Here is a 26,685-nt window from a genome sequence, read left to right on the forward strand (position 1 = left end):
AAAATACTTAATTTCAAAAATTGTGATTTATCTAAACTGTTCTATTACCTATGCTTGACTTAGGTCTGTATGACTTGTGCCACTCTCTAAATTTATACCAAAGCCTCCATAAACTAAAATGCTAACATTTCTAAGCCAGAAAGAAAGAGAGAGAGAGAGAAAAAAAAAGGTGCTGGTAATGTTAAGCTTAGGGTCTTTAATGGTGATAACTCAGTTCAATATCATAACATCTGTAGCTACAAAACTTGTGATCAAACATCATTTTGAAACATTTTACCAGAAACTTATGAAGCTTTTTAATAAAAATAGAGCTCAACCAAAATTACAGAAATCATCATTACAATATATATTACAATCACAAACAAAAATAGATTAGGAACAAACTATTAAGTTATTAAAAATATTACCTGAATAACATAGTATTAAACATGCAAGTATGAAAATATTTCTAATACTAACCTAACAGTGTGTTTAATAAACCAAAAAACAAAATATTTTACCATTATGAAAGTAACAAACAGAACAAAAAACTAGGTTTTGAAATAATATTCAGAACCTAAAAAATTATCCTGCAATTAGCATTAAACAAATACACAAATATTTAAATTTTCTACCTCAAATAAACAATTCTGAGAATTAAAAAAAAGCTCAAGACTCAACCCATTAAATTATAAATATGTAGCTTCAAGCAGCTTACTTAATTTAAGGCAGATCTAACATATATTTCCTTATAGCATTTTACATATTCAAAACTTCCAGAAACAGATATACCTTTTATCACATACATTGAAATTCCAATTAGTAAAAAAAGTTCCTGGTATTACAAAAATCAACAATGATTCTAATATTTGTTATCCAAAAATTAGTAGCTCATTTACAAAAGGTCTCTTCCTTTAATAAATTGTATTTATGTAGTAACAATTCTTTATTATGGTTGCCTCACTTTGATTTCAAAAGAAGTTTAAGGACAGAAAAGATACAAGACACTCAGTACTGCTCTTGAAGAAAGAAAGCCCTATCCAGTTTTAAATGGGTATCTTTAATTCACAAATTTTCAAACTCGTCCACTCTTCGCTTTGTGTTCCCCTTCCGAATTTCACGTAGGGTTTTGTATTTATCTCTCCCTTGTCGTACATTTTCTTGGTGGAGAAGATCATTTCTAGTCAGTTTTGTTTCATCCTTTGATGCAGCTAGTTCTCTGTTTAATTCCTATTCAAAAAAAGTATACTTAAAATATTTTATAATATTAAAGTTATCAAACAATTCAATCTCTTTTTTATAAATACAAAATGCCATTAATTATTCTGAAAGTATGGTTGTAACTACCACAAAGCTGAGGTTATAGTTTACAGGAAGAAAACTGTGCGTGTGTGTGTCAATAATTAGTTTACAATAATTCCAACATCTAATTATAATGAGATCACACAATTGAATATTGTGATACAATCACTAATTGAGCAATTTCTAGAATACAGAACTAATTAAATTAACTGCAACAACTTTGGAATTATTAAACACACCTTTAACTGGTCTTGCAAGTGTTTCTCCTTGGACACCTGAGTCATTCTGTCTTCCTCAGGATGAGATAAGTTAATGTTGTCATCAATATACAGTTCAGCACCTAGTAAACAAATCTCAAACTTTATGATTCAACCTACTAATCCATTTCACTGTATTCACTGTTTTCCTAATTACATCAATACAAATAATCTAAAATATTTTCAAAATATGCCCAATTAAAAAAAAAACATAGCTACTGTTAAACTTAGATACAGCTCTTGTCATACAAACTAAAGAACAAGAATTGTTTGTTTAATATTTAGTGAATCAATTTTCATATTGATCAACGTTCCTTTACTTACTCTCTTTTAAAAGGTTTGATTCTAGCATTCTTTTACAATCACGTCATGTGCAATATGTTGATATTTTGAAGACAAATACAGCTACAAAAAATATCTCCCAACAAACACCACATACACATAACTATCATTTTAGCACTGTTTCTAGATGTATCTCATATGCAAACACTTGCCTGTTTACAGACCATAAACAGTTTTCTCATGAAACACGAGAAAAAAGTTAAGTATAATGTTGGTATTTAAATATGAAGATAACTTAATAGTTTATTGATAGTAAAAGTTAATGTTCTCCAAAATTATGAAAGAAAAGATACCTAGTTACTGGCTAACTTAAAAATAATAATTACATGGCTTTAGATGATTTGTTTTTAATATGGATACCCTACTTTATTCTGATAAGTTTCTTCAAGTAATTAGTTCTCTTGCTACAGGCTCTTCACCGAGTTCATGACACCAAATGTCTTTATAGTTTCCATACCATAACTTTGAATATGTTTTGTGTACCTTAATGAAATTTCGCAAGCTTTCAGTAATCATTAAAAATCAGAATTTCTAATGAAGTATATTCCTTAAAAATTTCTCCATAAATATTGGGAGTCAAAGTATTGACTACCCCGAGTGCAAAGTGATTTTCATGCTAAGATTAAAAATACTTTTCTTCCCTTGTAAAATCTCAGATGTCCTTTGTGTAATCTCTAAAACCTCATAAATAAATTTCAAACGTTTTTTTTGCAGTAAGACTTTATATTTTCTTTGTTTATACTTCACTTTTATTTTCTTATTGCCCTTTGAATGGTTACTGACACTCCTGCCATTAAATCACTAGGGGAACACACAGCTCACGTTACCCTATCAAATTACATAAAACACAAGCCACTCAAAAGTTGCTCAAGAGTGTAACTTGTGGAAAATTTTTATTGTTATTTATTTTACCTAATCTAAACTAAAGAGTTTCTTATTTTTACATTTTAGTTACTTTTATAATAATAAATAAAGAATACACATGAAAAACAAGAAATACAGTAATTACCTGGGTCTTCTTTTTTTTTTGCTGTGAACTGTCAATGATACTTAACCCTACTTTTTATGTACTAATAGTACTACTACTCCACTAAATACTTTTATTTAATTAAATAATGCACAAAAAAATGACATGCAAAATGCAGACAATGTCCCACAACTATTCCAATTTTAATTGGCTTTTTAACTATTTGACAAAAGCCATTAAAAATTCAGCTAATCTCACCGATATGTTTTCATTAAGGAATAATATTTGAACTGGAAGCAAAATAGACAATTCTCTATATAGAAAACAATGTAATATAATACATCATTGGATAAATTAAAACCTTGGCTTTCTATTGGTTATAAATAATATAGTATTAAATGTCAGAAAGAAGTATTGGCAATTTCTGAAAGAGGATGTGACAAGTGGGTGTGGAAAGAGGGGTCTCATTTTATACTTTATGGCTTTGCAACTAAATAACATTAAAGGCTATAAAAATTATGTCTTGTCTGAGTGTGACAACATTATATTGGATAATTTACATTAAATTTCATACTTCTTGGAGGGGTGGTAAATAAATTAGAGAAGAGGGGATGCCTAGAGAGAAAATGTCACAATTCTCATACTAGGGGAAATTCGGGATTTTTTCAAGTATTGCCATATAAAATTAAAAACTTAAAACTTGTATACTATTATAAGTCGGATTATTAGATACATTTTTATTCCAAATTTATTCATATACCATGATAAGAAAGTAACTGAATTTTGAATGTAACTCATGCAGAAGAAGATGCCCATAGTGAAAGCATTACAAATCAACCACAGAACTTCAAGAATATACAAGAACTTAATTAACAACAATTATAAGTAATCTAAGTTAATGCTGTCATTACTGTAAAAAAAAGTAACTTTGTACGCATATACTCTTTGGTTTGTTAATTGTGTGATGCCATTATGATTTATTATGCTTAATCTGATTGCATAAAAACAGAGTTTGTTTATTTGCAATTTATGTTGTTTCATGTAAGGTAAAATGATATTCTCTATTTTTGTAAGTACACACAATGCAAAGCAACGAGAAGAAACAAAATGACAATTACTGTTCTTAGCTGGTAAGAAAGGAATGTGCATGTAGTACATACACTCAAAAAGAAGTGTGAATCCTCAAACAGTATTTGAGCACATAGAATGATATTACAGTTTTAGATATTGCTGGCTGTGAGGAGAATGCTGCTACTTTACTATATGGTTAAGATTATTGGATGAGTTGGGCAAATAAATGGCAGATGACTTTTAATTATAATAAATGCAAATTGGATATCATAATTTGAATTATAAGTATCATTTTAATGGGAACAATCAAAAAGGATCTTGGTGTTCTAGTTTCTCTGTCTTTTAAGCTACCAAAGTTGCTAGTGACCAAGAAAATAAGACTTTAGATGTATCTAAAGAAATACTGAATATAAAACTAGAGATGTTATAATTTCATTTGGAGTATGTGTTCAGTCATGGGCCCCTTACTTTAGAAAAGATAATTAATTGTTGGAAAGGGTTCAAAAGAGAGCTAAAAGGATGAGACCTGGGATGGAAAGGTTATCACAGATAGCGGGATAATATATCTGAATTTTTTTTCTCTTAAAAAAGAAGTGTCAGAGGAGATATGATGGAGGAGTTTAAGACTGCTAAGGAAACCGATTGTGTTAATGCATCATCATTTTTTTCGTACTTAATGGTGAGAATGGTAGGACTATGGAACACAGGTATAAATTTTGACAACTTTATTTTTCTGGCAGGGTGGTTGGCCTTTAGAATGGCTTTGAGTGTTTTGTTTTCATTTCAAAGTTTCATTTAGTGGACGGGATGGCCTAGATGGACCAATAGGCTCCTTGTCCTTAAATTATGTATGTATAAATGCTAAGAAACAAAGACCGGCAAAGCATGATTTTAATAAATTATACTTATCATAAGACATTACTGGTAAGCCTATTATATCTGACCACACTATGTCCACCATATCCATTGCCATCAAAGTGTTTTGCTCAATACAGAGCTCATCAAGCTGGTGAAACACAAACACAGTAGTAGTTGGAATACAATTTATACAGGCTTATATATAGTGTTTCTACCCAGTTGTGTTTGTTTGAAACCAGCAAGCTAACGAGCTCTGTACTGAGTGAAATACGTTGTTGGCAACAAATATGGAAGACATAGTGGGGCTGAAATACTATTATACAATATTTTTCTTCTTGGAAAACCACTAAGAGGCTAGATAAAGAATGTAGTGTTAAAAAATATAACATGCATAATACTAATGTCTTATGAAAAGTATAAATAAAAGTAAACTTTACCAATTTCCCCATTAGTTAGGTCATCATTCTCTTCATGCTCATTTTCTTGTAGATGATGATGTTGAGGAGTTGTTGTAGCAGCCATCAGAGCTGCAGCAACTTCTTCCTGACGTCTTCGGGCCTCCTCCACTTCTGCCTGCAACTTCCTAGTTTCCTCATCTTTTTCACAAACTTCCTTTTGAATCATTTGTACTTCTTCTTGCTTAGCTTGAATAGCTTCTTCCTATAATAAGAAAACATACTTGAGCTGTATAACAACCACGCTTCCTCCATTTTTTACATTAATTTAATAAGAATTAAATCTAAAATATAATAAACACTTGAAAGAACACAATGTTGACTACCTAATGTATTTCCACAAAATGTTATAAAAATTAACTTAAGAATCTCATATTCATTTGACATGATTCTTTTAGTAATGGCAAAAATTTAAATGCCTAATTATCTATAAAGTTGAAGAGCTTAAACATAACCTAAAATGAAAACTTTAGCAAAACATTAAAAACTATTAAGAAAAAGTACTCAGAGCAAAAAGAACGGTGTTGAAGTTCAGTGAAACAATTCTTCATTTTTAAAGATTACACTGACTGCATAACTGTAATAACAAAAAATATATTATAACCTACTAAGATCAGCTCACTATTTATTGCAATTTTCACTTTTAGAATTTTAAATACAAGCTGTCCATAAATTATCTGATCCATTTTGCAAATAATATTATTGATAGAACACTCCAGTTTTAAGTAACTTGATGAACAACTCATAGTTTTTTCCTACTTTCTGTTGCAGATCCACTGTAAGAGAATTATTAGAAAAAATAAAAAGTGAAAAAAAAAAGTGGCAACACCCTACGAAAAGGCAGTGTGTGTGTGGTTTGGTTTACTGAATCCAAATCAATTGTGTCAGTGCAACAAGATTACTGACACATTTAGGATAAAAGACTCACAACCAAGAATAGCATTAAAGCTTCATTTGAAAAATTCCTAGCAACTGGAAGTGTGTTACAACAAAAGGGAGCTAGACGTCCAAGTCTCTTATGTAACAGTTAACTGTGTGCAAAAGGTGTTTCCTAGAAACCCAAAGAAGTCCATTCATCGTGCTTCCCTTGAACTTAACTTGACAAAATTTTACACAAGCAACTTCGTTTGCATGCCTACAAAGTGCAATTACTGCAGGCTCTTAATCAGATAGATCAGAATAATGAATACGTGGCATACGTTTTGTTTTCAGACGAGGCTACATTCCACGTTTCTGGTAATGTCAATCAGCATAAAGTCTGTATTTGGGAGTCACAAAACCTGCACGTGGTGTACGAGCACAAACATGACAGCCCACGGATTGATGTGTGGTTGTGGCTTGATGCATGATAGAATTATTGGACTAGTATTCATTGCTGAAAAAAACTATGACTGGGACAAATTACCTAGACATGCTCCAGCTGTTTGTTGTCCCTCAACTGAAAAATTTGCCTCATGTTATTTTTCAACAAGATGGTTCTCCACCACGCTGGTGCCTTGACAACCAGAAGTTCCTGAATAGCACATTCCCAGACAGATGGACTGGTAAAGATGGGGGTTGTGAAAGATCAGGTCTATTCTACACCTGTACATGATACCATGGATCTTCGCCACAGAATAATCGATGCAATAAGGAATGAGACTACCAAGATGCTGAACAACAACTGAAGGGAGATAGAGTATCACCTACACATTCTTCGAGCAACAAACTATGCACATGTGGAAGTATACTGAGATGGGAAAAAAACTTTATGAGTTGTTCATCAAGTTAAACGAAACTGGAGTGTTCATGTACAATATATTTGAAGTTATTGCTTTTTAAAATAGGTTATATAATTTATGGACACCAAGAAAACATTGTTTTTTTCCTCAGTATTATACCCGGTAATATTCAACTAAAGTAGCCACATAACTTTAACAATAAATAGATGACAAAAAACTATTACACAACTAGCATTATCAGCAATGAGAAAAGGTTAAAAAAAAAGTATGATTTAAATTCACTCATATAAGAAGTGCTAAAAAAATCCACTTGATGTCTGATGGGTAACCAGAAACATAATTAATTACTTTCATATCATTTCTTTCTGTTTAAATACACTGTGGTGTGGTATTGCAAAACAAGGCCTAATGGCTGGTGTAGTAAGTAAATTAAAAATTTTGTGTACACAGTCATGCAAGCTGTGATTAATGATAGCCAACATTAAAATCAAACAACTTCTTGACTTGCATTTAGCAACAAAACTTTTCTGAAAAATCCACCTAAATCCAGTTGCAGCTTCTATTATATGAAGTGTATGTCATACTGGGTTCATGATTTTGTGTAACAAAAATGTAAGTTTCAACACTTTTGGATGCACGCATAGAAGTGAAAAACATTTTTCTCGAAAAGTGAAATCAATCCAATAATCAGACTGAAGACAATACTAAAATCAAATAAAAGGAAAATAAATAAATTTACATGATATCTCCTTTTACTATTCCATAAAATCCTTGCACTAATCTAAGAATGCACATCTTCACACTGCACTACTTTCCTTCCTTGACCATTTTCTCTTTGTTTTACTATTCATTCATTCTTAAATAACTTTTTTTTTTCAATGAGATTTACCACACTTTTGTTAAAAGTATTTTAGGCATTATTTTACATGCATATATTTTTTCACTGGGCTTATTTCTATCCAGAAACCAAACATAAAAGTATTTTGTTCTTTTTTTACTGATAAAAATTGATCTGACTTTACCATGGTGATGTTTCTGAAGTATCTAAATGTTTTTTAATTCATGCTTAATGTTTTAAAACCATTTCCTTTCTAACACCAAAAAATATGCAGTATTTTCTAACTAATATAGTTTTATAAATTAAAGTTGAGCACAGTCTGCTGAACCCATGCTGTGATTTAACAAAATAAGTCTTTAAATAAAAGATGTGATAAACAATGTCTATGAATACCCTAAAAGATGCAATTAGAACTTATGTTATTTTAAATGTACAAGAGGATGAATACATACAAGTTTTGCTTTTTCTTCTGCTTCCATAGCTTTGCCTTCCTCAAGTTTATGCATCATTTCTTCCAGTTCTTTTTGCTTTAGTTCTAGTTCGTCTTTTGCAGCTTGTAACTGACGTAATTGTTCCTCTAGTCTTCTTATGGTATCTTGGGCTTCAACCAATTCTATAATGTACAATTAAGAATTCAATTTAAATTGTTTTTTACTGTATGCTTTTAAATTCTTTCACTTTACATACATATCACCCCATCATTTGGTATCAAAATTGAATACACCAAAATAAGTTATTTTTTTCAGCCTACTTCAAAATAAATACCAGTTTTGCATCATTTATCCTAACCTGCAGTTCCCTTATTGCAAATTAGTTTCCTTTAAATAAAGCTTACCTATTTCACATCATTTTTTTGTAATTTGTTTTTTTAACAATAAAAATGACAGAGTAACAAAAAAAACTTAACTACAACTGAATGTTGCTGTGCATTCAGTAACAATTATTTTAATATCTGGTAAACAGTGATATTACCTAAAATGAATATTTTATATTACAATAAACAGGGATGGGAACAAGAAAATTTAAAACAGGAAACTGCTACTGGAAAAGAAAAAATCAGGTTGGAGGATTTGGAAGTTCCCTGTCAAATATCAAGACTTTTGTTTCTTCATCTGTGAATTTATTAGTTGAACTGTCACTGACATCTTTAAATGATCCTCAGACTTTGAAAAAATGATATTGCCTAAAGCCACTAATCATCACAAGGAGAGAGACTATGCTTTAACATTCAGTAACAAAATAAAACAGTGCACTGTGAAAATTTTTTGATTTAAAAAATGCTGAGCTGGAGCACAGTCATGCTAAACATACAACTGTAAGACAAAGCTTTTAAATGCTTCATAACTAATTAGAGGCCTGTGTTTTTGTTTTTCTTCCGGTTATGATGATATTTTTTCATGTCAAGTCATTTTGAAAGCTACCCGAAATTTTTTTTATTAAAAACACAATGTAAGATATTTAAGGTTGATGAATATGATAAACTAAACCTTCTTCAACTTCAAATTATTTGGATAAAAAATCTTTATTGTATATATATATATTAAATTTATTGTTACTCAAGCACAACTGAAAATTACAAGAGCTTCTTAATTATTGAAAACAATTATTATTAGATGTAAAATTATCTTACTCAAAAGTATAGTTGGTTTATATGACAAAGATAACAATATTGTCATTTTGAAAACTGAAGTCACCAGTAATGTCTGTCAATCATACTATGACTCCTAGAGAAAGTGGACTATTTTAATCAGAAAAATAAAATTAAAAAGAAACATAAATACTAAATCAAATTACATGTTTTTCTTTTAGACAAAATTCATTATTTATAATTTATACTAAGCTACATGCAATTTGGTTAAGTCTTTCTACTGTGTGAACAAAAAATGACTGACAGGTGCATTCAGAACCTTATTGGTTGTAAAAGGATTAGTCAGTAATATGGTTAAATATTTGTATTAAATTTTGTGACAATTTTCATATACATAATATGCATACTCAATAAAGTTTTTGTATTAGAAGTGTTCATGAAGAAAACATTTTAAAAGTTCATTTCTTTCAATTTAGAACTCTTTTGGATGTCTACACTATTTGATGTTTTTCTACATATTTGCTATTTCCACAAGATATTCAAAGACTAAGAATTCTTGCCCTTTTCCTGTCTCTCTCCAAATGTTTGAATAATCTTTGAGTTATTTTTGGTTAGAAACTTTGGTTTCATATTGATTTTACTTATAATTTTCTTTTCATGTGCTGCAATTTTTCAACTTAATTATTCTTATTGCTAAGCTTTCCTGTTTCTTTTGTATCTTTTTGTTGCAAATATGCACTTATCTTAAGCAAAGTTCTCTTTCTACCTAAACAAATCCTAACATTTCCCAATAAAAGAAGAGGTTATCATAGATGGCAATGTATAATGAAGAATAGAACACTAATGAGTTGGAAAATAGCATCTTAAAAATCTTAGGTTACAGAGCAAAAGATAGTTTAATAAAATATAGAATTCTATGATGATTAGTCAAATAAATGGCAGACTAAACTTTGAAAGGCTGCGATTGTTATCTGATCCTATTGGAATAAGTACTACTCAATAATCACCATGAATTTTATCCATTGTATGTTACTTGTCTGAGAGAAGACCAGCCTAAACTGAGGAACTAAATTTGATAGTTTTTAATAATGAAACGATACTACAGCTTAGAAATATCAATGCATAAAAATGTGTCATCAGGCCAAGCTACTAGTGAGAGTGGGAAGTTAGCAGCAGTCATCCTCTCTCCTGACAGAATTTGCAGCACCTTTAGCTGCTACAGTAATGTCTATGATATAAATCTAAGTGTAACTAACAAAGTATAAGAACCTGGAAACTTGAGTTAAAATAACAATATTAAAATAGCCTTTGAAAGCAGAGGTAATGGTGTTATCTAAAGGAATTTTCTTAAGTGAAAACAATGAACTAAAGTTTCACTTGTATCAAACATTAAGTTTTGTAATTATTATTTCTTTATGGAAATTAAATAAATGTATATTTTGTTACATGGATTCTGATTATCCCCTAGATTCACATATAAATATTCTTGAGCTGATAATCTGTGTGAAATAGTCTACCAATTGCATATTCCTGATATCTTAAATAAATAAAAACTATTTGTAACAGGTTGTTGCCTCAGCAGTACAGTTTAAACAGCAACCTGTTACAACAATATCTTGCACAAATGCAATAGCTCTCCTGTTGGTCACAAAATTTCATGTACTTTTTTCTTCTCTCTTCTATTAACATATCATCAAAGGGCAAAAAGAGTCCTCTTGATCCATCTAGGCTCCTATCCACTAAATCAAACACATACACACAAAAATCAAAGACAGTACCTATCATTCAAATATTTATCAAGCTTTCCCTTAAATGCCCTTAAAATAACTGCACGTACTACATATGAAGGCAACCCATTCCAAAGGTCAACCATCCTGTTAAAAAAATAAAGCTGTCTTAACTGAAGATGACTCCTTCCCTGCCAAAATTTATGCTTGTGTCCCCTAGTCTTACCATTCTTACCATTAAATACAAAAAAAATCATGCATCAACACTATTGGTTCCTTTAACAACTTTAAAGACCTCAATCAGACCCCTCTAACTTCTTTTTTCAAGAGAAAACACGTTCAGAAATCTTAATCTGTCCTCGTGACAACCTTTCCATCCCAGGTACCATCTTAGTAGCCTTTCTCTGAACCCTTTCCAACAACTCAGTGTCCTTTCTAAGTTAAGGAGTCCAAGACTGAACACAATACTCCAAATGTGGCCAACCAATAACCTGTACAATGACATTATAACCTCTTTAGACTTGTATTCAATAATTCATAGATACAATCCAAAATCTTACTTGCTCTGCCACTAGCATCAGTACATTGCTTCGACAGCTTAAGAGAAATTACCAAATCATTTGGTTGATTACTCAGAAAGAGCTTATTTTTATAGTTGCAATTTGCACAGAGTAACTCAACAGAAAATCTTCCAAAAATGTATATTCCCATGGCAACAAGAAAGAGGGCATAAACTATAACAATATATTTGCATGTAACTTGTTCAACATTAAGATAACTTCTATAATATCACAATAACAGTATACTCAGTTTTAAGCAAATTACTCATATTTCTATGAAAAAATACCTTTTTTCATCTTCATATGTTAATACAAAAAATTAGCCACCATGTTAGCTCTAAACAGGGATGTTCAAAGATTTACTTTACTCATTAAAACTACCCAAATCACCTATCTATATACATACATACATACACACGCACACAAAGCTAAATCTAAAGCTTATATTTTAATTGCTTTATCCTTTAACCCTTTCCTCACTGGAAGAAGGGATGTAACTTGGTATCCTTATTCATTCCTTCTCCCAATGGAAAAGACTTAAGTAAAAAATAGAAACACTTATTAAGTATTACTAGTTCTGTTTTTAAAAATTATATAATTTATTATTTCTATCATTTTTTAGATTGTGAAATTTCCAAACTTTTGTTGTGAGACACTGTTTTGGAGAAACAATGAAAGTTTTTATCTTAGCATTTAGTTTTTTACGATTGATCTGAAAGTTCTAATTTATATATATCCATTCAATTTCAAATTGATCAATATTCATTAACATACATCTTATAATAATTTACTTTGCTGAATAGTTACCACTTCCAATGAAAATTTTTAAAAACAACAATATTTTTGCAAACAACACTTTTGGTCAAGATCACTTTATATTTCAAAAATATAATTTAATTACGATAAATAATAGGTTCTTTTATTTGTGTTATTTGAATGTGCTAAGTTTGGATTTGAGTCAACCAACCATACTTGCTAAACCTAACTAAGATTGTCTGATGTCTTGTCAGAGAAGAACATTTCTATAGTTTTAAAAAAAATATAATTTATCACAACACCATTTTCAAGAATGAAAAGAACAGCTAAAGCAACTATAAACAAATTTAAAGATTTGTGGTTCATTCTAAAGTTTCATAAACTTCCCATTAAATGTCTTTGGTCACACCTTCAGGAGTACCATTTAGTCATTTTCTCAAGAAACCATAAGTTATTGTTCACAACACTTTGTTTACTTTACACTGATGTAAATAGTTTATAATCTGTTGCATACAAGAATATTTAAACTTGAAACCACATGCTGTAGAAAAATAAAACGGTGGGGATGAACCTTATAGTAATAAAATGACTATTACAGGAAGAAAATCATGAAAAAAAGATGTAGATAATTATGTTCTCAAGGGATAATAGTTTATTAGCAAACAAACTTGTACTTTGAAGAGAGAAATTCTATAAAAAAAATCAATAAGTGCATTGTTTACAGCCAAGACTCCTCAAAGTTCCACAAAAATGAAAGATGAAACATCTTTAAGGTTTTTTTGTGACTCACACAAAATACAGGTTATCAATTCTAAAATATTTCTGAGTTAAAAAGTGTTGAAATAGAATTAGATATATTATTTTTATTAGCTTGAAGGACAAATTAACTGTGCAATGTGTAAATATGTATGTAAAATCACAAAGGAATGTCAATTTTAAATACATATTTACACATTAGACAGTTAAATTGTTCATTCAAGCTACTGAAAGATGCTGTTAATTCATCATGAAATCCAATTAATAGATAATTCCACATTACAAAGTTAAACTTTATCATAAAACTAAAAATCATGCACTGTTTAAGCTATCACTTTAATATTCTTTCCACTGCTATACAGTCTTAACTAACAAGGTGTAAGGCAAAGCATAATAATTTTTCTTTTCAACAACACCCATTCCACACACCTTCCTCACTGGTAATTACCCAGTACAGCAAAAAAGATGACAGGCATCATGTATATATTTTGTTCCAAACAGTTAAATGAAGTCTCTTTATATACTCCCAGGCCCTTAACCCAACAGTGTTAAATTCTAAAATTTAAAGAATGTGTGCAAACCCTGCTCATGTGAAATGAAATGAACCAGAAACATCAATCATCAGACCTGATATGGTAATACCAATATATTATTACATTGATGGGTAAATGTTTTTAAGATGATGTAAACCTATTCAATCTATCTACTACTCATTTATGTAAAGAAAGTATACTTTTCATATATTTTGCTTCATTTTCCATGCCCTTGGTGACAAACTGTAATTTCACTGTTACACAGAACCACCTCCTTCCCTAAAATTTTCTCCTCTGATTTACACTCATTTCAAAAATTGCTCTAGCATCAACAAGAAAGGTGGAAATCCAAAGAGCATTCTCATTCATGAATAAAAGAGTTGCATCACTTTTAATAGCTTTGACTGAAAACTTAAAAATTCCACTTTTTTCTACACTTATGTGAACTAATATCAAAATTAAACTTCACAGAATCAATAACATAAGCATAGAACAGTGTGTAAATAAATTATAAATACACAGAAACACACACCCAATTGCCTTCTTTCCATGTCTTCTTGCATATGTTTCAATTGCTCTGCATACTCTTGTTGTTTCCTTTCAGCCATCTCTCTGGCTTCTATCTCCTTCAGTAACTTTTCTCTGTGTATAAAAACAAACATATGTTACCACTACCTCTATTCTATATTACAGATTTTAACATGGGATATTTAATAATAACTGTATCTAAAGCTTAAAAGGCTGTATATCTTGTACCTTAAGTTATATCACATCACTGGGCTTAAGCTATACTTTATAATGTAGTTGTCAGAGTTGCTATTGCAAAACGTTTTTAATTAAAGCAACTTTCTGGAAGTCACTACCAGTTTTCAAAATAAGTTGTTTCACTGTTTTATTACCAAAACCATACAAGTTTAGGAAGGTATATTTATCTTTTTAGATTAAAATCTAAATCTTACCATAATGGACATAGCATGTATGTAACGAAAATTACAGAAAAAATCTTTAAACATAAACATATTGATAATATTGATGCAGAAATGAAATGTTAATTGTTTGCTTTTCTGTATTTTTATGGTGTGTTTTAAACTTGTAAGAAGAGGATCCATAGAAAACATATTCAAGATGGGAAGGCCAAAAAAGTATAAAGATGATGTTGAAAAGATATTGCCAGAAGTGGTGACTGAGGCTTATGAAATGTGGTGCCATTTATTGAATGGAACACAAACAAAAATCCATAAAACAAATTTCACAATTTGGGTACACAAAATTCAGACAATTTGAAAACTAACTATAGTATATGCAATAACCATTTCTTTATAACAGAACACAAATTTAAATAAAAGTACTCTCCCACACAACAAGAACACGACTATTACTAGGCCTGTTCATGAGGGTTTCACTGTATCTTTATTGATGTAATTTTTAAATGTAGTATTCAAACACTGGAGTTGTTCAATAAAATATAGCACTCTTAATGTATAAAAATATTACAGTTTATATCAGTAAATTTTATAAAAATTCTGAGCTCTGAGCTACATTGAATCATTTTGATGCAATAAGTTGTGTATGACTAAAGAGCACAATCCAAACACTAGGGGTGCATACCTCTTCATAGTAGTCGATATGATACGTATCTAGAGAGTGATGCCACGATACGATAGGTACCTAGATACAGAAGTTTTACCAATGGTTTGTTACAAAGTTTGACAGTCTTTTCTGCGACTTATTATCTATATTACTAACATTTTCTTATTTAAGTACTTCACACTTTACAGTGCTTTTTCAAATTCTCAGGTTTGATCAAATGCAGCTGGCAAGAGAGGTAAAATTTAAAAAAAAGTTAATATTTGTCTGTCTATTTTGTTATTGTTAATTTGTCATGTTACTTTGCATGTAATGTTGACAACTTGTACAACTCAATACTCATCTTCCTTTACTGAATCTTTAATTTATAGAAAACATATTTTATTAGAATTTCTGATTTTTTCAGCACAAAAGACTTGTAATGTTTACTGAAACCTTGCCAAATTTTGTGAAGATACATAATATGTATCATATCAGATGATGTATCAATACAATCGTATCAGGGCTTCATGATATGATATTCGTATCGTATTGCTGTATCGCCACACCTTTACTGAACATTTTTCCCCATGCAGTACTTCCCAGAAAAAAAAACTTTTTAGAAAATTTTCACTTTTATTTACACTTTTTTAGAATTAGGTATGAATACTGTGTTTAGTAATTACTAGCACAAACAGCTGCCCATAGGGCAGCATTTTTGCTGGTGTTTAAAATGCACAAAATAAATTCCAATAGCTATGCTTGTTCACTATGCATTAACTTTTAAACTTCAAATTGAAATATCTTCATCATATTGTGCTCTGATGGCAGCATTTAGTATATAGGATTATGACAAAAAACCTAAAAATTGGGATAGTTATGGGCATTGTCTGCTTTTTGCATGTTATTATTCTATGTTCTTTGGTAGATTATTTAATTAAATAAAAATTATTTAGTGCACTACCACCATTAGTATAAGAAAAGAAGGCTTAAGTGTTATCAACAGTTGACAGCAAAAAAAAAAGGGCCCAGGTAAGTACTTTATTTCTTGGTTTTCATTTGTATTTTTTACTTATTATTATAAAAGTAACTAAAATGTAAAAATAGGAAACTCTTTAGATTAGTTAGGGTCAGATTAGGTAAAATAAATAATAATAATATAATAAAAATTATTAGTTAGACATGATTCAAAGGGTAATAAAACAATACAATTTAGGTATAAATAGATGTATACTGTTATGAGTTTAAAGCTACTTAGGATAAATAAATGTAGTTTCATGTTACAATCTGAAGTCATTCTAGAGATAATTGAGTATCTACATGTTAGTCATTTAATGTTCATCTATTATTGATTGGTAAATTCTGTTTCACCCTGTACATAAGCTTTTTAAAGGAACATCAGATATCTGCAAGAAAGCTAACTTGAAAGGAAAATGATAACATTGTTTACACTAGAATTATGATTTTCTTTAGCTTATGTAAAATATAGAAAAAAATAAATCAACTTTTCAATCCCCTACAACCTTCACAGTACCGTATTTAGTATCCTACAAAAGGTTTGGATACAATATACTAAGCTGTTTTTGTTGTAGGCTGGATAGAGAATAAAATGAAAAAGAAGAATTACAAATGGGCCATTTTGAGTGGATTTTCTTTTCCTTGTAAGTCTAACATGCATGCTTTTTTGTGCATTTTGATATGTATACAGCCTTAGAAGTCAGTAGTAAAGGTTTTAAAGTGTTATTTTGAAATGAATCTTTACTGTTTAAGGTACTTTTTGCCCAAACGTTCTATTATGGTTTTGTACAATACCTTGCAATCACTATTATGAACCACTATCATGGTTCATGACAAGAATAAATCAAACTATAAAGTTTAAACTGATTATAAATGATCTATTATAAATGAATTAAGTTTTCTCTAATTATTTTCATATATATATTAAGAACATTTAACTATACAAAACATTTACCTTTCTTGTTGTTTTGCTAGTCTTTCCTCACGTGCTTGAGCCTTCATTTGTTGAACCTCAATGGTATCTGGCTTGCGTCGACGCATGTATAGTTCGTGGTTCCCCATACAGAGAGCAAGAATTCTTTTGTTAATTCTCAGTCGTGGGGTAAAAAATACGAAATCCTTTTGAAAACAAAAAACATTTCATCCACATAGAACAAAATGACCTTACTCTTTAAAGAAAATAAGATTTCTTAACACTACTTCAAACTAACTACAAAACTTCAAATTTTCAAAACAATAAAAATGGCAGTTTGGCTTTACTAAATCACTCCTACCTGTTTCTAGAATAGGGTTATATCTCAGCTTATTTACTGAGGCCTTCTTAAATCAAAGCCAGGAAGAAGACCTTAGTATAGAAGCCAAGGCATCACCCCACTCATCTAGAAATGGTAAGAAGCAGTCCATTAAATTCACTGTATTGTGTCTAGACTGCTTAAAATACCATTGAAACAATAAAAAAAAAAAAGTTTCACACAACAAACAATTCAACTAGGTACAATTTACTTTCAAGAACTTCAATTTATTTGTATTTGGAATAATAGTTTTTAAATTTCTTCAATGCTTAAATTCAACTTGTGCAGTAATAAAACAAGTGATGGAAAATTTTAAGCTCTTTCAATTGAATATACCAGTAACTTTAACAATATTTAGCTACAATGTTAGAGCTGAGATGCTCTTTTTAATTTTCAAAAAGTTAATAATACAAACTGTAAATAATGGTCTTATTCTTTTTAATAACATATATAATAGTAGTATTTAGTAAGTAGGTTGAATAATAGGAGTGTTGAGGAAAGGATGCTTTTACAGTAACTGTCTGTGACATGTGGGTGATAAATTCAAAAATAAACAAACAGCAAGCAATCCAGTTGTTTTCAAAATAATATATATATATATATATATATATTCAAACTAGTTAAACATATGTAAAAAAAAATTAGTTACACTATAGAAATGATAGGCATACCATGAACACTATATATAGTTTTCTTCTTGTCAAATGTCCACTTAGCCTATTTAATTGCTTTAGAATTTCAGTTGATTAGCTGAATTACCACAGTTGTATACTGCTCTTCCAGTAATTGTCTGGTCCTATTGCTTCAGATATCGTCTGTTCCTTTTTTCAAAGTGCACTCAGGCTGGTTCAATTACTTTAGAACTCTCTTTGACGGAATAAACTCTTCTTCTTATCTCTTTTAAAACTGTTAGTTTTCCTCTAACATATTAATCGTTATGCCAGTATTAATCATTAGGCCTTTCACTCCTATGGCAGTTAACTTTACGTTTAACTTTTCTTTGGCCGAACATCTACTTCCTGTGACTTTATTTTCTCATCTGTTATATCTGTCTGTCTACTGTTCCCGCTCATCTCACACTATCTACATACTTATCACTTAATCGTCTGCTCACCTTCCAGAAATCTCTAAATCTTCGACATCAATAAATTTCACACAACGTTCGATAGCCTCAACATCATTGAATTCTAAACACAATGTACGATTCTTACTGAGTTATGTAACTAAACTTGTCATAACGTTTACTTCAAAATAATTGCTTTTAATTCTCTTGTTATGAAAAACTAAACAATCATGAAATATTCATTCACAAAATAAATAAATTAATAATACCTATATAAAACAGTCTTTTATATCATGACATAAGCCCCCTCTTCAAGAGAAATATTTACAATATTCTTTTTACTATATACAAAGACTGTTCTTGGTTCACTCACACAGTCTGCTCCAACATTTATAGTCCCTTTGAAACCTTCAATGCGGAACCTGTAGCTCTGACTGAAGGTACAATGCCCACCTCATGATCCTCACACTTTCAATCTTGTACCTCTGATTGTATGCAAGTGGTTGATGGTCTGTCTGGATGATGAACTATTTCCCATACAGATATCTCTGGAACCTCATAATATTTGCCATTTGGGAGTAGTTCTTCTCACTATTTAACAGCTTTTTACTTATATAGGTTACCAGAAATAGTCCGTGTTCATATTCTTGTAAGAGTACTGCTCCAATTCCAATGTCTGAAGCATCAACCTGGACAATGAATAGTTTGTTGAAGTCTGGCATACTAAGAATCAGCAAACTTACCAACATGTTCTTTAATTTCTGGAATGCTACCTGGTGTGGTTGCTCCCATTTCTTTTATATGGATTATCTTTTCCTTTTCCATGGCTATCCGTCAGTCCTCTATTTTATGTCCAACAAACTTCAGCACAAGATATCCGATGTAGCACTTTGATGGTCTGATAGTGAGGGCCTACTGCCCTCACTTGCCGAAACAGCTCTCTACATCTCTTCAGGTGGTCTTAACATCTTGCAATGTATATCAGAATGTCATCCACATTGTACTTGATGTTGGTGTTGTGAAGCATCCTCCTTATCATTCGGTTGAACATTGCTGCTGAGTTGAATAACACAATTGGCATCTGCTTAAATTGGTAACATCTATCTGGTGACACAAATGCTGTCTTCTCTTTAGATCCCGTCTCCATTGGAATTTGCGAATAACATTCAATGAGATTGATCTTTGAAAAGAACCTGGCCCCATCTAGTTTTAACATGATGGCCTCTGGGTTGCTAATAGGTTCGGAATGAAACTTCATCACGAGGTTCAGCTTCCAAAAGTCTATGCAGAAATGGATTGATCTATCCCTCTTCTTCACAATTACTGAACAGTAGGCTGAATTTAAAGGCTCGATGATTCCAGCTTCAAACATTGCCTCAACTTCCAGCTTTATCAGGTGTCTCATTGCATAAGGCATCTGATAAGGCTTCACTTTGACTGGATCCCTGGTTGTGGTCTTGATTTGGTGTTACAGAAGGTCTGTCTTTCCTGGTTTATCCATGAGGATATCTGCATACTGGCACAGTAGGTCTTGTAAAGCTTTTTTCTGCTTGCCAGTCAGTTCTTTGCTGATGTTGACATCTTTGTATGTCTCATCTCCACCTAGTGGTCTTAGGTCTAGTAGGTCTTCATCTTCTTAGACAAAGTCACTGTCTTCTGGTTCTGCATCTATGATAACCACACCTGTAACATCCATCTCTGTTTCAACAGCTGCACCCATTAGGTATTCTTTTCTCCCAAAATACTTCAACAGAATAGCATGGTAGATCTTGGTCTTCCCATTTACATTCACCTTGTAGTCCATTCTTTGAGTACTTCCTGTACTTCGTTTCAAGTTCAGACAGAAGGTCTTAGTTCTGCTGTCCACAGACCACAACAAACTCACCCTGCTCGATCCTTGGCCTTCTTTTCATAGAAATGTTTCTGAATGCCATGAGCTGCATACATGCTCTGTCAAGCAAGCTGACAGGTCTACTCCAGTCGGTTTCTGAGGTCTAACACGACCTACAGAATCTACTCACATCTCCGATGACTCACAGCAATGGAAGTTACTGGTGATCCTGTCTGCCATTTTCTTTGTTCCTAGTTGTCATCTATCAATTGACTCAGGAGCCAACTTCATCACTTGAGTCCAGTATTCTGTTGGTACTATGATCTGTTTAACTTTGCTTTCTATGCTTTCTTCAGTTCCTGCAAACCTACATTTGGGATGTCACCTTTTGACACTTGCAGGGGCTTGATGTCTTGTTTAATCTTCTTTTCTTTTTTGTCTCACACTATTAATATATTTATCACTTAATCGTCTGCTTACCTTCTAGAAATCCCTATATCCTCAACATCAATAAATTTCATGTGACGTTCGATAGTCTCAACATCAATGAATTATAAACACAATGTATGATTCTTACCAAGTTACGTAACTAAACTTGTCATAACGTTTACTTTAAAATTAAAAATGGTTTTCATTCTCTAACGAAAAAACTAAACAATCACGAAATATTCACTCGTAAAATAAATTAATTAATAATACTTACACTAAACAGTATTTTATATCATGACAAAATTTATGATAATATAAATGCAGTTATTTTGTAAAATGCATTGATTTTTGATTTAATTCTAAAATTATATACATTTTGTTTTATAAGATAATGGTTTTAGAACATGGTGTACTTTCATAAGATACTTCAGACTAAAATTCAATAGTAATCAATAAGAAATTCTATCTCAGTTTTGTTTATTTACTTCAAAATTTAATTTTGATTGGCATATCTACTTCATAATTTATCATAAAACCTTTGTTTTAAACAAAATTTTCTTCCTTTTTTTAATTCCATATAACATATTTTGTCTTGTACTCAGAAAATGTAAGTCTTGAAATAAAATTATATGACTGTATAAATAGAATAAAATAAATTCTTGTAGCAAATCTCTTTCAAATATTGTGTCTACAAAAAAAAAACAATTAAACTTACTGGAGCTTTCTTGTCAATAGGTTTAATGACGAATTTTCGATCATTAAAAGAAATGTTTCGTATTTCACTCCATGGAAATCCAATTTTAGGAGTAAGCCTAAAAACAAAAAAATAATAATAATATCAAAATTTTATTTTATATATCAAGAGATCTAAGAGATCAGTACAGTTTTTTTCAAATCAAATTTATAGTGGGTTCAGAAATCCTTATGAAGTGCACATGTATTCAAAATAAGCTCAAGAATGAGACATATTTGACCTGAAAAATTCAACATTACAAGTTTATAATAGTTTTAGAATGATAACCAAACAAAAAATACATGTAACCAAAATCAGCACAGAAGATTATCTGGGTATCGGTTTAGTCTAGGGCTTCAAAAACAAAGTGCCCACATCTATAATATAAAACAGACTTACTTCATGAATTCAATAACATTACAATTACAATTCTACTAAATTCCAGATACTGTATTAATATAAATTTCAGAGTATAAATGTTTCAGTAACATGAACACCTTTTCAATTAAGATATTTATTTCTTAAACCCATGCAATTTTATCCTAGCACTGAAAACAATTTTCTGTATATATCTTGACGAAACTGTAGAAAATAAGTTCCCTGATTGATTTCATACAAGTATAGCTTTTTATATCGTTTAACACAAGTGCATGTGAAAAAAAAAGTCCTTTACTTTTCTTCTTTGATTTTAATAATAAGTGTGTGAGACTTTGTTCTAAGTTAATATTTTATAACATTACTAAGGTATTAAAACTCAAAAGAACTACATATATTAACTTAGCTCTTTGAAACATTGCCATGACACATATATATCATTAAAACATAATGCAGGAGGATCCCTTGAATCACCATAATGATGGCCATCAAAGAATTACTGTGCTGCACACCATTAATCTTTTGCCAAAAGCTCTTAATATAGTATTTGAGGATGAAAGGAACAAAATTAAATAAAAACAATTTAGTAGTCATATTTTCTTTCAAACAATGAAATATACTTCTAAAGATCTTGAGAATTTCATTTGCTACTGTGAAGGTACTGCCAACAAAGCTAAACAAATCATACTTGTCATCCTTTTCATAGATGTTTAAGCCAAGAGCATCAACACCCAGCCACAAGTCACTTCCTTTCTTGTTCTTGATCTCAAAGTAATTCACACCATACATTTCCAGATCTTGAGCTATCTTAAGGTACTCCATCATAGCATCTTCCCTTGAATAAGGAGAAAAAAATAAGCTGCAAGTAACAACTAATAACACAAGCCTGCGAGTTTTATTGTCTTGAAATTTTTACGTTCTACAATAAATCTTGTATGCTGAATTGAAAAATGATATCCATTTTTCTCCATTACGTACAGGTTTTCCACAAAACCTCATAACATAATACATAAAAGAAAGACCACAACACGTACTTTTGAGATTAAAAGATGTAGATTTCACACAAAAAAATCACGATAAAAAGAGGACACATATTCGTCTGACATCAATGTTCTTCCCTTTTCTTCAGTTTATTTGTATTTTTGTTAATAAAAAAATGTTCTTTGTGGTAAAGGAAATAGTAATTTGATCTAAGTAAGGTTTTTTCTTCCCAATTTGTAAAAAAATCCTGACGACACAAAAAAATTAATATTATTTTTGAAATATGTATAGCTGTATTATATAAAATCTATTATTAAAACCAAAACAGCTTTTATGAAGTTTAAATTTGCAGGCATGTGTAATTTGTCTTCGACAAGTGAATTTATTTGGCCCACTTTTCAAATTTATTATATATACATAAAGTCAAAGTATGCTGAACTGTTTGATGTCACATGGATCTTTGTGATTTGGCAAACTTTTATAAATTAAACATTAAATAACTGTTGTACACAAAAAAATCAGTTTTAATATAGTATTTCTACAAAAGATTTGCCTGACCATTCTCAAAGCCTTTACTGAATCAGTCTGAGTGAAAGGTGATTTTCATGCTAATAATAAAAATACTTTTCTTCTTACAGTTTACATATTTTATTTGCATAACTTCTTGAACTTCCTAAATAAATATCATATTTTTGGGGGAGTCAAATTTTATATTTTCTCTCTCTCAATTTCTCTACCCTAACATGAACAGTGTACTCAGTTCTTGTGTATATAGAGAAATCACAAAAGTGCAGTTTAAAAATATGAAATGAGTAATACTATTCATTCATCTAAACCAACTTGAGTATTGTTCAGTAAGTTTCAAATTAAGCATCTGAATACTTTCATCTCTAAGTTAACCTTTACATGTCTATTTTCTTTTACAGTTTAATTGCAGTTTTTTTTGTTTTTTTTTACTGAAGAAGTAAAACTTGCCTCCAAAAAGCAAAAAATCACAGCAGGAGCCATTAGCATTTTCTAACACTTGTAATATAAACAAGCTTTTGAAATTTAACATGTGCTTTAGTTAGCTGAGCACGAGTAATTTTAGATGTTTTGTTTTACTGAAGATATGTTAGCCTAACTGAGAAGTTTATAATTATTACATTTTAGTTACTTACTCTTCTATGCTACTAAATAAGATATGTACATAAAAAAAAATATCTGTAGTACTCACTGTGTACCCGAGACCCTTAGCAATCCATGCTATCCTTCCCAAAGTCTTGTTGAGTGTCCAAAAACGAATTCATGTACTTTCAAATATGCACTTTAGAATACAAAATATTATATCAGTCATCAGAACAAAATGTCCCAAAACTACTAAAATACTTCTGGCTATAAGTAGGTAAAACACATGATCATCACAAACCAAGCAATTCCTCTCAAACAGTGATTTTTGCTGCCAAAACTGAACAAAGCTTTATACAATTTATGCAGAGGAAAATCTGTTCTTTCTATGGGTTATAAGCATCTCCATCAGCCATGTAAAGCTAACTAGCAAACAATCTCCAAAGGGAGGGGAAATATTTTGAAATAATAAAAAAAAAATGTAGCCTTATCTCCCACAATCCATCCCAGCTCAAAAACCACTGCACTTTCTTCATACTAAAATTTGATCACTTTTAAAATCATATAATCTCAATATAACACAAATTTTAAAGCATAAACCAAAAAGGTAAAATATAAAAACAGCTCCAGTAAAATTCAAAACATATACACAACTCTAGTAATGTTAGCTTACCAAAACACACACACACACACACACACACATCATCACATACAGAAACAGTGCAAGCATTGTTGCACTTTAATAATCGTCATACATACATAACCACATGCCACATACAGTCATAATTGTTTTTACTACTTTCAATTTGACAAAGAAATAATTTTAAAACCCTGGTGTAAATTTCAGCTCAAATATTACAATGAAAAAAATTTGGTGCAAAAGGTGGCACACCTTATAGAAAAATGTAAAACTGTCATTTGAATAGACACGTATAAAAGCTCTTTTAGCACACAAGTGAGAAAAAAACTTAAAACTGTCATTTGGATGGATATTTATAAAAGCTTAATTAATACAAATAAGTATTATTTCCCTTCTAAGTCACTTAGTATGTAATATGTTTAGTTAGTTAAGATCACTGTGATAAAGCACAATGATTTTAAACAAATATCAGATGCTGTCTAAACTATGTTTGTTTTGGATATCTGCACGAAGCTGTAGAAAGGCTTTATCCACTAGCCATCCCTAATTTTTAAATCACAGACAAGGAAGACAGATAGTCAACAGTACCCACTGCAAAATCTTCAGTTACTCTAAACACATACTGGAATTTAACCATCACTATTATGACAAACCCACAGCCCTAAAGCACAGAGTATGACTTTCTGACAATAGAAAGTTAACCATGGACCTCACTAGGTCATACCTGGCCCTGTCTGGATTAAAATAATTCCTTTTTAACCCTATCACCCTGAGTACCCTTTACTGCACATGACCCAAGGTTTTAGTGTCTTACATTCAAAATTTTATTAAACCACTTTTTATTTATGTTATATCAATTAGTATATCATAAAATCTTAGCTAATAATCCATATTTTAGTAGTATACAAATTCTTATTTCTACAAGGCAATATTTTAAACAATCCTGAATTTCCACTAGAGTGATCCACGTGATAAATTTTTCCTTAGCATGTCATCATCCCTATTTTATCCACCACCCCTTGAAAAAGTACAAAATTAAGTGTAAATTACACTCTATAAGATCATTATTGCTCAGACAAACCATTATTTTTATACTCTTCAATTTTGTTTGGTTACAGAGCTATCAAATAGAAAAATCAGACCCCTCCTGCCACACCCACCTGTAACATGTTCTCTTTCACAATTTGTTTATAGTTCTCTCTCACGTTTCAATACATATTACCTATAACCAATAGAAAGTCACGGTTTTCATCTATCAAATGATGTATTGTATAACATTGTATCCTGAACAGAATATTGTCAACTTCACTCACACAACAAGATTTGTTCCCGTGAGTAAGTTGATGACTAGTTTGGATGAATTTGTAACAGCTCTTGTTGCATAGTTAGAAAGCCAGAAGTTTTCAGAGGTAAGGCAATTTGTCTACTAAAAATTAAGTGCATTACTATCTATAGTATAAAAAATCAGGGTTAACTCTCTTCAAAACCCGAGAGCAAGAAAAAGAAGACTGGGTAAGTACTTTATTTCCTGTTTTTCATATCTATTTTTCATTTATTATTATAAAAGTAACTAAAATCTAAAAATACAGATCTTTTTTAAGTTATTTAAGACTAGAATAGGTAAAATAAGTAATATTAATAACATAATTAAAATAGTTCATGAGGCATACACGTAAGCAGCTCGTGGGTAATGTGATTTGATAGTGTAATGTGAACTGCACATTCCCCGTGTGTGATTTACAACTTATAATGGTGCAGATAATAGATAGACATGGTTCAAAGGGTAATAAAACAATAAAATTTAATTATAAATAGATGTATAATTTTACGAACTTAGAGCTAATTAGGATAAACAAATGTAGTTTCATGTTACAATCTGAAGTCATTATAGAAAGTAAAAAAAATTAATTTAGGTATATTTCGATTTTTTTTACGGTTACA

At 30.7% G+C, this 26,685-nt stretch overlaps 1 protein-coding gene across 1 annotated transcript in view; it reads right to left on the reverse strand.

Moving 5' to 3' along the window:
• Positions 1 to 725: 725 nt before the first annotated feature.
• LOC106465410 (moesin/ezrin/radixin homolog 1-like) overlaps positions 726 to 26,685 on the reverse strand; it is a 64,883-nt gene continuing 38,923 nt past the window's right edge. Inside the window, exons 7-14 of the mRNA XM_013925636.2 lie at positions 22,705 to 22,851; positions 21,624 to 21,720; positions 17,249 to 17,412; positions 14,243 to 14,352; positions 8,243 to 8,403; positions 5,214 to 5,436; positions 1,521 to 1,621; positions 726 to 1,209 (exon numbers count right to left, since the gene is read on the reverse strand). Of these exons, the coding sequence (XP_013781090.1) occupies positions 1,045 to 1,209; positions 1,521 to 1,621; positions 5,214 to 5,436; positions 8,243 to 8,403; positions 14,243 to 14,352; positions 17,249 to 17,412; positions 21,624 to 21,720; positions 22,705 to 22,851 (1,168 nt within the window). The 3' untranslated portion in view covers positions 726 to 1,044. The remainder of the gene's footprint in view (positions 1,210 to 1,520; positions 1,622 to 5,213; positions 5,437 to 8,242; positions 8,404 to 14,242; positions 14,353 to 17,248; positions 17,413 to 21,623; positions 21,721 to 22,704; positions 22,852 to 26,685) is intronic.

This window comes from Limulus polyphemus, unplaced genomic scaffold, assembly GCF_000517525.1.
Source record: "Limulus polyphemus unplaced genomic scaffold, Limulus_polyphemus-2.1.2 Scaffold1934, whole genome shotgun sequence".
In the NCBI taxonomy this organism is placed as follows: Eukaryota; Metazoa; Arthropoda; class Merostomata; order Xiphosura; family Limulidae; genus Limulus; species Limulus polyphemus.